Below are 17,098 nucleotides of genomic sequence, written 5' to 3' on the forward strand. Positions count from 1 at the left end.
CGGTTGTTAAAATTTATGGTCGTGTTGTTATAATCAGTCGTGGTTGTTATAATCATGTCGTAGTTATGATCATAGTCGTGGTTGTTATAATCATGGTCGTGGTTGTTATTCATGGTCGGGTTGTTATAAGCATGGTCGGGTTGTTATGCTATGGTCGTGGTTGTTATAGTCATAGTCGTGGTTGTTATAATCATGGTCATGGGTGTTATAATCATAGTCGTGGGTGTTATAATCGTAGTCGTGGTTGTTATAGTCATAGTCGGTTGTTATAATCATGGTCGTGGTTGTTATACTCATGGTCGTGGTTTATATAATCATGGTCGTGTTGTTTTAATCATGGTCGTGGGTTGTTATAATCATAGTCGTGGTTGTTATAATCACGGTCGTGTGTGATATAATCATAGTCGGTTGTCATAATCATAGTCGCTTGTTATAATCATGGTCGGGTTGTAATCATGGTTGTGGTTGTTATAATCATGGTCGTGGTTGTTATAATCATGGTCGTGGTTGTTATAATCATGGTCGTGGTTGTTATGATCATAGTCGTAGGTGTTATAATCATGGTCGTGTTGTTATAATCATGTTCTTTTTGTTATAATCATGGTCCTGGTTGTTATAATCATGGTCGTGGTCGTGATACTTACAGTATCTAAAATACTATAACAAGGAATAGAATAAAGGTTAGAATATTTAGTTAAAGAAATATTCGCCATAAGAGAGGTTAAATTATAAAGAAAATATATATATTTTGGAATCAACGATGATCATTCCGAGATAAATTATATTATGAAGAGAAGTAACCTTGATTCTGGTTAGATTAGTCACCATCTGCTTGTCATCACCTGTGTAAGTCATCATAGTCATCATCTACGTTAGTCAGTTTTAGGCCCATTCATACGACTGACCGACCATCGATGTCCTTTCCGGTCGAGGGTGTTAGTCAATGCGTCTTATTATTTACGCTGGGGATAAGACCTCCTACCCTCACCGACGCAGCTATGGTCAATTTGGTGTTATTCTTGTTTATAAATGCCTTCTAATCTGTCTCCAAGTCTATCCGTCCTGTTTATTGCCATCTCAACTGTCTGTTCGTCTGCGTGATGTTTGAATGTAAGCCCGTCTGTACTCTTTATGTCGTCAAATCTGTCTGTCTTTTCCTGTGTTGAGTAGTCTGCCTGTTCCGTTGTTGGCGTGTGTCTGCCTATTTGTCTAATGTGAACCAGTCAGTCAGCTGTCTGTCTGTCATGTTACTTGCCATATTGTCATTTGTGCATGTATGAATCTGTCTATTTTGTCAACCTCCTGTCTGTTTCACTGTCTATATTCACCCTGTGTCTATTGTAGTCATCTCTCCATGAATTCCTGTTATTATCTTTTTATCTCTTCTTTTTCCATGTACAGTCACCCACAGGAATAAGTATACACTGTAGGGAAGGTCGTCTGGTAATGTTGAAACTGCGCATCCAGACCCATGATGAAACTCAGCTCCCAATTGTTATCTCTAACTATTTTCTGTTTACCCTTATTCTTCTATTTACTCATCTTCCTTTCCTTTACTAATCCAAACAACATTAAAAAGTAGGCTAAGAAAAAAGTGGGGGAGGAGGAGGGAGCCGTACGATAACTGCAATAGTGGGCTGACGGCGTACAGCGAATGAGGGTGCGCCAAGTCCGTATACTTGTATCGTTTTTCAGCGTAAATAAAATGATTAATTCATGGCTTCCTAAAGAAACCATCGATATGGGACCAGGTTTGTTCCACTCTACGAAGTTTTTGCTATTTTTCCACCAAGTTTGATGAAAAACGATAGTGTCGTTTCGGCTGCCCAGAACAGATACACACACAAACAGACAGACAGACAGACAGACACACGCCTAGTCCTATAGTATATTAGATATCTGCCTCTCAAGCAATCAAGGGTGTCCTTTGCAGATCTGAAGCTGTAGCAAAAATATAAAGTCATGGTAATTGCGGCATCCAACAATGCAATTGTAGTGCGAGGACAAGATGTTGACATTACCCCTGACCTGCTCCTCATGAGAATCACGTGTGTCGTAATAGCCTCCAGTGAAATGGAAGATTTCCTTGCCTATGAATTAGCCCAACAACAACTGTTTTGTTCAATAATGGCATTTGCCAAAGACAGAAAGGAGCAAAAGTGGAACATTTCTAAAAGCACGAGTTTTTCATGTGGTTGTTGGTGGTCATTTACTCCAGGCTATATATATATTGTATGTTTATTCATCACTGCTGACACAATCATCGCGTTTGATGGTTAGGAACTCAGGACACAACAGCAATACTGACATGGTGTTGTCAGACTCTTAAGATTTTATTGGCTCAATGTCTTTTACAGACCGGACAGTGCTCATGAAGATGTTGAAGAGCGGGTTACGTTTCCTTTTGATTTTATACGGAACTCACCAGACTCGTTCTATAAACAAATATAGGCATGTGAGCTACGTTTGCATTAACATTCAAGCTCGAGTGCCTCCCCCACCCAAGCTCTGCAGTTACTGAGCCTACCTTGCTATACAGCAATGGATGGGTCAAACAGAGGCCAGTAAATGGGGATGGCATCGCCAGGGAGGAATATTAGTTCCAATTTATACAGCCATGTGTAGTAAATGTTATGGGTACATTAACTTATTGTTTGTGTTTGTCCCGTAATTGTACTAATTGTAATGTAACTATTAGTATGATTTGATTATGATATCCGCCTTCAAGTTATACACATGCAATGTAATTATTTATGGATAACCTTTAAAAAAAGGGTTATATTGTATAACATTGACAGATGACCATACTCTGGGTGATTTAATTTATCATCCATTATGCAGTACTAACTGCATAACTGGTTGTGAGTCATTTGTAATTACTAAGTGATAAAGTGTCACTTATCAATATGTATATGTGATTTATGAAAATCTTGCATCAGAGCAGAACTCTTGGGTCATCTTAAATTACTCAAGGTGTTAGAGGTGTAATTGGATATGGTATTCTAATTATATTTCCACATTCCTGAAAATTTCAGCTTTGAACGAATTGTTTCCTTTTCTTATCTCAAACTTGTCTACTGCTCCTGGACTATATAATATGTTAGTTCTCTAACTGCTTACACATTTTCATATTAGTTTCTTTATATATTTTTGCCTGAGATCAGTCAGGAGTCTCTTTCTCAGAGTTGAATGATACCCTTACCCAGAACATCCTCTTCGGATAACTATCCTGGGATAGTTTTCTTAAAACTCAATCCTGGCTGTAAAGGCCTGGGACTTTGGGGATAGAAACTCTACCAGGCTAATCAGGATCTTAATAAAGGAAAGTCAAGGACCATGGTTTTCCGAGGAATAACAAACAACCGTTAGAGATTGACATCTCTTTACTATAAAAATATAACACAAAACCCTGACACCACTCAACAAACATCAAAAACAATTACGGGAGTCAAACAATTAAGGCAGTCAACAGTTAATGAGTCAAACAATTAATGGAAGCAAACAATTATTGGGAGCAAACAATTAATGGGAGTCAGCAATTAATAGAATCAAACAATTAATGGAGTCAACAACTGAAAGAATCAAACAATGAACAGATATTTCCTACAGCAGTGGCCTGGGGTAGGTTCTGGAACAGGGTGATCCACACTCAGGGAGGGGCGTCAACACTCGAGCGACGTCTTGAAATGGCAGAACACAGGGGCACAGATGGAATGAGATGAACTGACGGTCGTGGTATGGTAGTGGTAGATGACCAGAAATTGACAGTCGACAGGTGAAGGTCTGGGGACACAGCCCACGAGTCCAGGACCTATGATGAGATCACAGCCAGAATTTGACGAACAGCCGGGTAGCTAGATAGTGACTGTATGGCGGCTGGGTTGAATCTGCCTGTGACCCAGATAGACGCTGCAGTTCTCACCTCTGTCCAACCGCCCCAAGTGTCGTCCTCACCAGCAAACGAGCGAGTTAGCAGCGGTAACCAGCAGGAAGATCGTTTCCTCCCTTACACTGGCATTTTTCTGTGACAGACATCCTGAAAACCACTAACTGTGACATTCTTCTGTAAACGATAAAATTTATTGCGTTTCTAAAATTTATGCATAGTATTACTAACTCAGTCTCTCAATGACTACACTTTGTTCACTCTTTTAAAGAATCTCGTTACTCTGTTAACTCTTGTATTATTCTTTGACAACATTACATTAAGCTTTATCAGAAGTATCTTACGTGATATTTTGCAATAAAGGGAATTGTTGTCTGCCACTTAAGGTCTTCTTCGCAGGTCACATCTTACGAATATTGATAATGATAAAATTGTATTTTTCTTCCAAGGGCGAGGAACTAGTGAAAGCTAATTAAGATATGTGTGTCGTATTCGTACACTTTTGATACATAGAGTGTATTGTTCCATTTCCTATTTTCTTGTATATCCACAGCTAGTTTTTTGTCATCCTGCTGAGTAATGCCACCATGCTAATATTACTCTACACAAAGATTATCTTCTAACTACGAGCCACAGATCTAGGACACATCAAGGCGCGAAAGTGTTACAAGTCAAGACTCAAGTCTCGAACTTACATGTTTGTATTAACTTATTATGGGTTTTCCTCTTTAGAAGTCAAATTATATCTATGAATGATTAACACACTGCCTCCCAATAGCTCCGGGGATTTCTTTCAGCTTTCATATACTGTAATTCAAGACGATTCCTAAGAATACGTTGCTCTCAGTTGATGTCAGCAAAGGCTAAAGTTACATAGAGAAAGCCGGCTTTGAAATTTCATATAATTGTAGTTTCTATCCTAAAAATTTGTCAAGACAGTATGTCACTAGAAGCTCTCTAATGATCAAAATCGTCAAAAGGTGAAGGTTACGGGACGACGAACACCTTACGAGTTTCATATTAGATTTCAGTCATGAAATGAAACGTTTACTGAGGTGATACATGTCTTTGGAAGTTTATTTCATGTTTTACAAACCGATGACGGTTGTGACCGAGTGGATACAATGCTTGCTTCTTGTCCTAACGGTCATTGGTTTGCGTCCAGAGTATCCCGAGTTAACCCAGCTGTAAGGAAATACAGGTGGTCGTTGACTGTGCCGGGTACACTGTTTCCCTGTGCAAAGAAGAATTAGTATTAAGTGTACTGCGTCAGCACTGCTCTTTACTTTCATAATCCGGTGTAGAAGTGCCAGAACACTCCAAAACCCCAAATACTCTAGGGTCTTTTAGGGCTAGCTCCAAAACACTCCCTCTAGCTCCAAAACCTCCCTCTAGCTCCAAAACACTCCCTCTAGCTCCAAACACTCCTCTAGTCCCAAAACACTCCCTCTAGCCTCAAAACACTCCCTCTAGCCCCAAAGCACTCCCTCTAGTCCCAAAACACTCCCTCTAGCCCCAAAGCACTCCCTCTAGTACCAAAACACTTTAAACTCGTAGCCCTCAAACAGCCCCCCTCCCTCGTCTCAAACTCTTCTTTCATATTATTCATCGCCAATAGGCATTTGCAAACTTATCAAGAACAAACATGAAATAAATCAAAGGGCGTATATAAAATACCAAGTGTTAATGAGGAAGGCACTGCCTGACGACTCTCACTCAGGAAGTTAGTGAGCCATGAGACCAGGTTGGTGGGCAGCCCTAGTGCAATGGCCTTCCTAAAGTCGACAAGGGCAACGGCCAGTGATGTCTTACGTTTCTCCAGGTTTTTGTGCAGAAAATCCAGGAAACTAACTAAGCTGTGTGATATAGAGGAGGTCCTCATATTGCCAAATTGCTGTGGATCAACTGACTGATAAATACTAGCAAATGCCCATTCAAAAACAAAGTCTTCACAGAGTAGACTGGGGGGTAATGGCAACTGGCCTGAGGTCACTTGGGGACCTTGGGAATAGGGGTGACAAATGCGGTTTTCAATTCATTAGGACATTTGCTTTGTCTGAGGGATGCATTAATAATGGAACAGAGGGGGTGGCAAGTTCGACTGCAAACTCCTTGTAAATTTTGATTGGGAGGTCAATTGGGGTTATAGAGCGTTTGGGTTTAAATTTCAGGAGTTTGTTGGTAATTTCAAATGGTTGAACACTGGGAGGGGCGGAGGGGGAAGGTAAGTAGGCCTGGAGGAGAGTGAGGTCAAGACTGGGTATGGTATGACATATGGTAGCAAAGTGGTTATTAATTGTCTCAGCTGCCTCCTCACTAGGTAAATGAGAGATAAAAGGAAGTGTGGGAGACTGACGGTTAAGACCACAGAGATCTTTTACCTTAGAGTTCCACTGACCGATGCCGACCTCCTTGAGGCCGTGCACTTTCCTGGGATAATAAGACTTCTTGGCTGACGTGATTTCCCTGATGACCTGGTTTCGTAGACTTTGTACAGGCGGTTGTTGGTGTAGTATGCCTTGTTGCGCTGCTCAATTAGTCGAGAGAGAGAGAGAGACTTATTAAGCCTAGTGACCTCTATACACTCTGCATGAATAGTTTACTTATTACATGCACGAATCTCCTCCCTCTCACCCACCACCCACTTCTAGTTATTCTCCCCGACCTTCCAAGAGACTCTCACTCCTACTAATACTGTAATTTACTGGCCCTTTTCCTTTCATCTGTCCACTCTATGGTTCAACACGGTTCATGGTTCATTAAATTAACTCTTCTCCTACGTCTTCTCTATCCCTCCTTCTTTCCTACCCAGACTCCTTACTTTTTATATCCACTCTCATGTTACCTCTCAACCCTCCCCACGTGGTCCCTGTCTTCTACCCCTTCCTTTCAGCCACTCTTGTGTTTCTTGGCCTTTCGTTCCTAACTTCTCACACCCTCACTCACTTCTCTCTCAGTTCCTTGCATCTCACTCCTCCTCTACACCCTCCCACTAAACCCTACCCTCATTACCCCTGCCCCACTGCCCCATGTCCATGCCCTCGTGACCTCTTGCTGTTATCTGCGTAGTTACTTCCTTGTTGCATACTTCTTACTTCCGTGTCCTACTCTTTAATACTTCTCTCGTGTTGTGTACATTACTAACTAACTGTGTGTGTTCTTTCCTCCTACTGTGTGTATAAAACTATTCTGCTTTGTGTAAAATGTCCTCCTACCACGTGTAAAATGTCCTCCTACCACGTGTAAATGCCCCCTACCACGTGTAAAATGTCCTCCTACCACGTGTAAAATGTCCTCCTACCACGTGTAAAATGTCCTTCTACCATGTGTATAATACCTCACTGCTTTGTGTACAGAAACACTCTTATGGCTAGACACATTCTTATTGATAACAATGCACACCAGCCTTCAGGAGTAGATCTTCCTTCTACTATGTAGCTCTATGATATTCTTCTTCCCTGTGTACATTACCTTCCCCTGTGTCACACATAGCATGTACACAAGAGTTATATATATATATATATATATATATATATATATATATATATATATATATATATATATATATATATATACACATTAGCAGGAGAGTACTGTATATACAGCAGGAAGGTTATGTACACACAGCAGGAGGGTAATGTATACACAACAGGAAATAACACACAGCAGGAGGGTAATGTATACACAGCATGAAGGTAATGTACACACAACAGAAGGGTAATGTATACACAGCAGGAAGGTTATGTACACACAACAGGAGGGTAATGTTACAGGAGAGGTGTGTCTACATATACGAATGGAGGAAACTGCAGGGCCCATTAGTCCATACTGGGCAGTCCCATTTACACCCAACCCCATTGCTCATATGAGCATCAACCTATGTCTGAAGCTATCCGTGTATTCGAGTTAATAATGATATTTGTAACTTGTTCCACTCGTCCACTACTATTTCCAAACCAATGTTCTAAATCTAAATTTGTCTAATTTAAAACCATTGTTACGAGTTCGCTCCTGGTTGGACAGTTTGGTACCTTTGTAATGTCCCTTTAGCCCTGACTTCCATTATACACCTCGATCATGTCCCCTCACTCTGCGTCTCTAGAGTGCAATTAAGATGCTTTAACCTGTCTCTGTACCTGGTTCCTAATGCCTGAGATTAGTCTTGTCATTCTCCTCTGAATTCTTCCAAGATTCTATATCCATTCTGTAATACGGTGACCGAATTGAACTGCGTAATCAAGTGAGGTCTCACAGCACAAGATATAGTTTAGGATGACCACACTAGTCTTGTAACTAACACCCTTTGTATGAACCCAGTACTTTAATAGCCTTGTTTCGAGAAAAATACACATTGTTTACTTGGCTTAAGATTCCTACTTATCATTACTCCTAAACTTCTCGCAGTCGGATTTCTCAATAACATCGTTGTTCATCTGGTATCTGGTTTCTACATCTCCTATACTGAGTACTTTACATTTGTCCAAATTGAATTTCCACTGCCATTTTTCAGACCATTCGAATTTTTTTTTAGATCTTCCTGTAGTTTTGCGGAGTTCCTCGTCAGATTTAATTACACGCCCTATTTTAGTGTCATCAGCAAATTTACTTGATTTACTGTCTATGTCGATATCTATGTCGTTTATGTATATAATAAATAATAATGGTCCAAGTACTGAGCCTTGGAGAACTCCACTAGTGACGTTGCTCCAATCGGATTTAGTGCCGTTAATGCTCACTCATAAGAACATAAGAACATAAGAAAATAAGGAGTCTGCAATAGGCCGGTTGGCCTGTGCATGGCCTCTTTAGTTACCTCAGAACTCACCAACCTAGGTGACATCCTTAAAAACTCATATCATTGTATCATAGCTAGATGATCATCATACTCGATTCCGAGTGACTGCAAAGTAGTAGTGCAAGATGTTTCTACGCCAGATTCGCGGAGGTGATCTCCGAACAGAAGCAGCAGCCCAGAAGTTATGTTACAGCCTGGATGAGATGTCGACTGTCTTTCTCTCTCCTTCGGTCGGCTTTGCTCTGCCTCAGGGGAACGAGAGCTTCTGCCCCAATGCCGACAACAGCTGCAGATATTGACTATGAGGCAACAGTCACTGAATGCCGCATAGATCTGCGGCTCAACTACCTCAACACAGCTAGGATAGCTACTTATGTATTATGATATTTAATATTAAGGTAATAAAATGGCAGCGAAGGTGAGGCTATTGAGGGAGGCTGGAGGCCACATAAAAAATAGGTAGTAGTAGTAGAGGAGATTGCAGCCACCGAACTTCAAAATTCACTAAAGCTCACGGCAGCCCTCACGGACCACATAATAGCCCAGAACGCAACAGGGGAGGTCGATACCAGTGAAGTAAACGAGATTTGTAGGTCCATTACGACAGATCGACAGCACTGCCAAAATGACAAGTTGCAGCAACTGTTGCTGCAGGTTCCAGAAAATTTGAAAAAGTAGCTATAGGAGGTGGGCCTCAAACTGTTAACTACGTTACCGATAAGGGCAAACGGTTTCAATCTTAACAAAGAAGAATTTACAGATGCCATTGCTCCAAGATGCGGTCGGCCAGTAGAAGGTTCTCTCCCAATGCGGGTGGCTCTTCCTATGACGGCGATCACGCCATGGTGTGCAAGAAAGGGGCCTATATGCATGAGGCATGACGAAGTAAGGACCTTACAGCAAATATGTTGAAGGAAATCTGCCGGGATGTCATGGTAGAACCGATCCTCCATTGGATGGCGAGATCTTCCAACATAGGAGTTCAAACACATCTAACGAAGCCTGTGTTGACGTCAGTGCTCGAGGATTCTGGACGCAGGGACAGAGAGCTGATATCAGGATTTTATCCCATGGCCGCATGTCACTGTAACCTAGCTCTCGATGCTGCACATAGGAGGAATGAGAACGACAAGAGAAGGGCATATTGGGAGAGAATTCAAAACGTTGATCAAGGCAGCTTCACTCCCAGTGTTCACAACCTCTGGTGGATGGGCCCAAGTGCAAGATGTTTCTACGCCAGACTCACGGAGGTGATCTCCGAACGAAAGAAGCAGCAGCCCAGAAGTTATGTTACAGCCTGGATGAGATGTCGACTGTCTTTCTCTCTCCTTCGGTCGGCTTTGTTCTGCCTCAGGGGAACGAGAGGCTTCCCCCAATTCCGACAACTGCTGCAGATATTGACTATGAGGCTACTGTCACTGAATGCCGCATAGATCTGGCTCAACTGAGTTAACACAGATAGGATAGCTTCTTATATTAGGATATTTAATATTAAGGTAATTAAATGGTGCGAAGGTGTGGCTATTGGGGAAGCTGAGGCCACGTTTTATTAAAAAAAGTAGTAGTAGTAGTAGTAGTAGTAATAATAATAATAATAATAATAATATTAATAATAATAATAATAATAAGGATAAAAATAACACTGTTTATTGCAAGAACATGGTAGGAAAAGGTTTGCAAATACAGTCAATAGAGATAATGAAAGTGACATAATTGAGGAATGGGTCACTTGATTGACAAATAATATATAAGTAATATAAGTGGTACAAATATCATATATAATATCAAGGGAGGGGGAGTCATTCAACGTTTCAACATAGTAACAATAAGAAAGTACAGTAAAATTGGCAGGGAATGAACACACTATGAGTTGTTGAAAATTTTTACAGTGGTTGGGATTGGGCTGTTCTTATAGCGATTGAAGTGGTCGTATGAGCTGAATGCGGCAATAGTGTCGAACAGCAATTCGCGAATGAGGATCTCGGGTGGAAGCCGGAGCCGAGGATGATGCAGAAGCTTCTCCTGTAACTTGCAGATGAGGTCAAGGTGATCAGAGAGAACTGAAATGGTCAGTATGTTGAGTGCTTCTTGATATGTGCAGGAGAGGAAGAGAATATTCTTGCACGCCCTCTTCTGCACCTTTTCACGGTGCTCTCGTTCTGTGGCATTTAAGAGGAAGACCAGGTAGGGGAAGCAAAGGTGAGTTCAGGAAGTATGAATGTAGAGTAAGAACTGAAGAGCTCAGATGCAGGAACTCCGAGGGACTTGTGGCGGCGGAGTAGGTGGAGACAAAAGCTGGAAGATATGACCGTTACACTGACGTGTGTCAATTCAGTTTATCTATAGTGACGCCGAGGAGCTTGGTGGAGTCTACAACCTGGAGGGTTGGGTTGGGGCCCAAAGTAATGGAGGGAGGGAGGGACAGAGGAGAGGTCGATGTGCATAACGATGGTCTTGGTATGGTTGATGATGTTATTGCTGTAGTCGGGGACCGAGTTGTTGACACTGATCCAGATGTTGTCGACATATATATATATATATATATATATATATATATATATATATATATATATATATATATATATATATATATATATATATATATATCCAGCAAGGGAGCTCAGGGCATCATTGATAAGGATGAGGAAGCGGCACGGTCCTTTTGTTGCTTTGGGGGGCGCCACAGGTGAATGACTGAAAGGTGGAGGCACCGGAAGCGTATGGCTTGGCTTGGTGTCGGTCACTAAGTAAGTCTGGTAGCCACTGTATAAGACTTCTACCAAACCTGAGGTCGATGGCTTCAAACTGTTATTGGCTGAATGCCTTATTTAAGTCAATGTGGGGTAGAGGAAGTTCTCATATTGCCAAATTGTTGAGGATGTATGGAACCTGCAATATCGCCCGGTGTGTGTGTGTGTGTGTGTGTGTGTGTGTGTGTGTGTGTGTGTGTTACTATCTACCTACTCTACTATCACCACACTTCTGCTGCTGTTACTACTCCCCCCACCTGTTGTTATTATTCTAACCACTTGCTGTTATTGCTATACTTACCTACTGTTATCACACCGCCCAGTGTTGGTATATTACACTACCCGCCCACTGTTATTACACCGCCCAGTGTTGGTATATTACACTACCCGCCCACTGTTATCACACCGCCCAGTGTTGGTATATTACACTACCCGCCCACTGTTATCACACCGCCCAGTGTTGGTATATTACACTACCCGCCCACTGTTATCACACCGCTCAGTGTTGGTATATTACACTACCCGCCCACTGTTATCACACCGCCCAGTGTTGGTATAATACACTACCCGCCCACTGTTATCACACCGCCCAGTGTGTATAATACACTACCCGCCCACGTTATCACACCGCCCAGTGTTGGTATAATATACTACCCGCCCACTGTTATCACACCGCCCAGTGTTGGTATAATACACTACCCGCCCACTGTTATCACACCGCCCAGTGTTGGTATAATACACTACCCGCCCACTGTTATCACACCGCCCAGTGTTGGTATATTACACTACCCGCCCACTGTTATCACACCGCTCAGTGTTGGTATATTACACTACCCGCCCACTGTTATCACACCAGTGTTGGTATATTACACTACCCGCCCACTGTTATCACACCGCCCAGTGTTGGTATAATACACTACCCGCCCACTGTTATCACACCGCCCAGTGTTGGTATATTACACTACCCGCCACTGTTATCACACCGCCAGTGTTGGTATATTACACTACCCGCCCACTGTTATCACACCGCCCAGTGTTGGTATATTACACTACCCGCCACTGTTATCACACCGCTCAGTGTTGGTATATTACACTACCCGCCTACTGTTCTATCACCGCCCGTGTTGGTATATTACACTACCCGCCCACTGTTATCACACCGCCCAGTGTTGGTATATTACACTACCCGCCCACTGTTATCACACCGCCCAGTGTTGGTATATTACACTACCCGCCCACTGTTATTACACCGTCCACCTGCTCTTGCTACTTTAACCGCATGCTGTTATTATACACTCACCTATTATTACTGTACTATCCGCGTACTTTTGATGTTGACCGCAAACTATGTGTACAGAACTTATATTGTGTGTACTCAAGCCATCTGCTGTGTGTTTAATACCCGCCTATTGATATTACATCTTCTGCCAGATGTATATACACAACCCACCTGAGCTGTCCACAATATTGTCCCTAATCCAATAACTGTGTGGATATAACCCACATGTTACACAGCCCAGCATCTAAGCTACACTGCCAGCCTGTTGTTTTTACATTCCCTGGCTGTGTGTAAGCTTGCAACCCTCTCTTGTGTGTACATTACTCTCCTGCCATGTGTTTACTAACTGCACTCATGTTGTGTATATGATGGGCTCAATGAGCAAATTCGCTCACTTCGCCAAAAAAAGCGACCATAATTTGTTTTGGGGTTTTTCAAAATTCAACTAACCTAACGTAACCTAACGTAACCTAACGTAACCTAACCTAACCCAAATAACCTAAACAAACCTTATCTAACCTAACCTAACCTATAACGAAATTTCGCTTTCTGGTAATTTTGAAAACCTCAATGCCCCGTGGTCGTTTTTTTGCATGTAATGTATATATAATCCCGTTTTTATCTGTACAAGGTCCATCTTTTTTATGTGTCCACTACGCTCCTACTGTATGAACAGTTCCTGCATGTAATGAACATTAATGTGTGCATACTAAACGTCTGCTGTGGATACACGTCCACCGTCTGGAGGGAAAGTGACCCAGCTGCTCCCAGCTGCTCGTCTGATGAGCATTCATTACCCACTTGTTGTGTATACGCTATCCACCGTCTGTGTGTATATTACCCTTTTGCTGTGAAGATACTAACTCCCTGCAGTGTGTACATATCCCACCTACTGTGTGAACACTCGCCACAAGAAGTTCTCAAACGCTCTAAATGACATACTGTACAATATGACAAAACGAACGAGAAATCTGAACATTGCCTCTGGGGAAGTTTTATTACAAATTTAATTACTTCTTTTCATCCGTAAATACTATAAAGACGATCAACATATATTATTACGGAATTTTGAGTCACTTCATAACCAGGCATACCAACCATTCTGAGATGACACGTGACACAGTGCTTCATTCTGAAATATTTAGCCCAAGTGTTGGAGAACTTTTTGTGGCGAGTGTACACGAATTACTTGCTGTATACAGGCAGATTTCTGTGTTATATTTACAGTACTACACTGTCCTCCTGCCCCGTGCGAATATATTCATCATCAAGATAATATCTGCTAAGTATACTGTATAATATCCATGATCTACAGGGTATGTGTACACTACCCTCTTGCTTGATGCTTACTATGAGCACATTTCTGTGTGATGCATGTACACATCCCGCATCTTGTGCGTCCTTTACCCGCATACTGCGTGCGTATGTGTACATGACTCAGATGATGTGTACTACCTACCTAATATGTGTACACTTCCCGTATAATGGTTGTTTACTACTCACTTGTTGCCAGGTAGATATGTGTGCATGACGCAGCTGCTTTGTGAACATGACCTGCCTGCTGTGATTACATGATCTACCCTTTCTGTACATGAGCCGGCTGGTGTGTATTCACGTCTCACCCACTGTGCCCACATGAGCCAGCTTTTTTGTGCACACAACCCGCCTACAATAGACTCCAGCGTGATTTCCTTTTATAATTTTAAATCTGTGTTTTATAAATAAGTAACGGACGCCTCTGCACACATCTGAAGCTTGGATGTGTATATGAATCTGCTCGAGATGATACATATTTCTTGCATCTGTGTCCTGTGTATACTTGTCAAATATTTTCAAGGAACATTTTCACAATCTAAAATTGTTAACTGGAGGCGTGATTTAGTATCTAACCAGTTACCTTAAGACACAGTATAGAAATGGCTTCCAAAATGGCGTCAAAATGAACTAACAATCCTTGGAGACGTTCTTTTATTCATCATCCGGCCAAACAACAATTCCCGTTTAACTATGGACCCTGGATGACACTTAGTTGTTCCAGTGTTCATGACATATTAATGTGTGTATTCACTTGATGCAATTTTATCTGTAATTTTGCTCTGTGAATATCTTGTATTTTGTTTTAATCCAGAGACTAGAGTACACACACACACACACACAAGTGCAAGGTATAAAAATTCCCAAATAATAGTAGTACTCTTTGGAGATATATAGTGTGGATAAATCTTGCAGTTATCGGTGCTCTGGATTCACTTCGTGTAGCCTCGTTTAGTATTTATTAATGCACCTATTTCTGTTAGATTATACACCGGACTTAAGCACTGTGGAATTAGTGAACTGTAAGATTTTATGCAATGAAGCATTATGCACTAGATGTGTGCAGCGAACTTATTGATAGACACTGCATTTACCCACACAATGCATTGGTATACTTTTGATTAATACACTGATTTTCTATACATCGAATAGGTATACATTAGATTTATACATTGGTTTTTCTATAGAGGACATATACACTGTACAGTACATCACATAGTAATATAATAATTGTAGATTCTTTGCAACGAGAATCTGTGTTTATATTTAGTGTGGAGCCTGGCGTTGATGACAGGTTTCAGTCCTTCAATATCATTTTTTTCCTACAGCCACTCTACCACCATCAACATGAAGTGCTCCGGCATCAGCGGCGTCGTCTCCTGTTCCTTCCTCCTCCTCCTTCTCGTCCAGTAAGTACTGTGCTCTTCCTATACTGTACATACATACATACATACAGACATACATACATACATACATACATACATACATACATACATACATGAAAATATATATGTTTATCCTTCAAGTTCGCCACGTTATCATTAGTTGATACATTGTTTATATCCAAAGGTAAAGTTGATCTGCCAAGCCCTCTGTTGTTTCCTCATTCTCGATATCTCTTTTTCCTATAGTATTCCGGTTATTCACCAAGGTCGCCCGTGATCAAGTGATGTTTCTTTGTACGTTTGGGGAGCTCATCTTGGTCCAGCAAATCTCTAATGTTTACTTATGATCACCGTGTGACTTATAAAAGATACTGAACGACTAATGAGTTGGCAGACTTGTGAATATGTTATTGTAAATGTAAAAGAAACAATTATAAAGAGATAGCACCAGTAAAGAATTAAGAGTTGTGAACATTTGAGCCGCTCGACCGTTTAACATATTTACGTTGTTGAGAAAGACAGTACAGTAAGTTAGAGGTTATCAACGTAACAAATTTCTCACTTGTTTTGGCAGTTTTATGCCTGGCCATGACTTCGCTGTATTTTTTTCATCTCCTGTCAACGAGGATCATTAGGCCTAATAAGACGCAATTGGGCGTCTTCAGAATGCTAATGAAAAATAATGACAACTCTTGAGAGAATACTTGCACTGTGGGGATGGCTCTTAATCTTATGTTTTAACAGCGAAGTTGGAAATAAAAGTGTGGTTCTACCATTAATTCAATAGTTTTTAAGAAACATTCACGCTAAGAACAAAAAACTTTCCCAATGTCACAAGAAAGTCCGTTGTGTTTAAAGCTTAAATGGCCAATGATAGGAGTACAATGTGAGGCTGGGGACACTTGCGACATAGCCTCATTTTCCATTTATATCTTATCTATTCGAAAACTTTTAAAAGTGATAAATTACGTTTTCAATTATATATATATATATATATATATATATATATATATATATATATATATATATATATATATATATATATATATATATATATATATATATATATATATATATATATATATATATATATATATATATATATATATATATATATATATATATATATATATATATATATATATATATATATATATATATATGTGTGTGTGTGTGTGTGTGTGTGTGCAAATAAATCACTGTAGGTGAGCGTGATTCAAGCATACTGTATGCTTATAACCACAAGGAAACAAGAAAACACGAAGTTCCCAAGCGCTTCCGTGTCAGTAGGAACATTATAAAATCCAGTCTCATTAAACATACCGAATCTGTCAACATGAATTTGAGTAATGGTATGTACAAACTGGATAATTTTGTGATTAAGAAGATTTGTAACCAGGTGAGAAGGTTGAGTCATCTTACCCTCTGACCTGACTACGGACAGCTGCTGTGCTTAAAGTTGGCATGGTCAATTTCTTTGGATTAAGAAGATTAGTAAGGGTCACTGCCTTTTGACCGGAACATTGTGGACCCCTGCTGTCCCCTAGGGACTTGATCTCACTCTCCTCTACTGTATATATTAGCAACACTAAATACACAACTATATACACTGACAGCACTGTCTATGGCAGCAACACTAAATACACAACTATATACACTGACAGCACTGTCTATGGCAGCAACACTAAA

The 17,098-nt window shown here is 40.9% G+C and overlaps 1 protein-coding gene across 1 annotated transcript in view; it reads left to right on the forward strand.

Annotated features, from left to right (window-relative positions):
* The window catches only part of LOC121861268 (neuroparsin-A-like), a 39,895-nt gene that overhangs the window by 14,228 nt on the left and 8,569 nt on the right, over positions 1-17,098 (forward strand). The window contains exon 2 of the mRNA XM_042358913.1: positions 15,353-15,433. Coding sequence (XP_042214847.1) covers positions 15,372-15,433 — 62 coding nt within the window. The 5' untranslated portion in view covers positions 15,353-15,371. The remainder of the gene's footprint in view (positions 1-15,352; positions 15,434-17,098) is intronic.

The sequence above is a fragment of the Homarus americanus genome, unplaced genomic scaffold, assembly GCF_018991925.1.
Source record: "Homarus americanus isolate GMGI-L3 unplaced genomic scaffold, GMGI_Hamer_2.0 scaffold5212, whole genome shotgun sequence".
NCBI classification, from domain to species: domain Eukaryota; kingdom Metazoa; phylum Arthropoda; class Malacostraca; order Decapoda; family Nephropidae; genus Homarus; species Homarus americanus.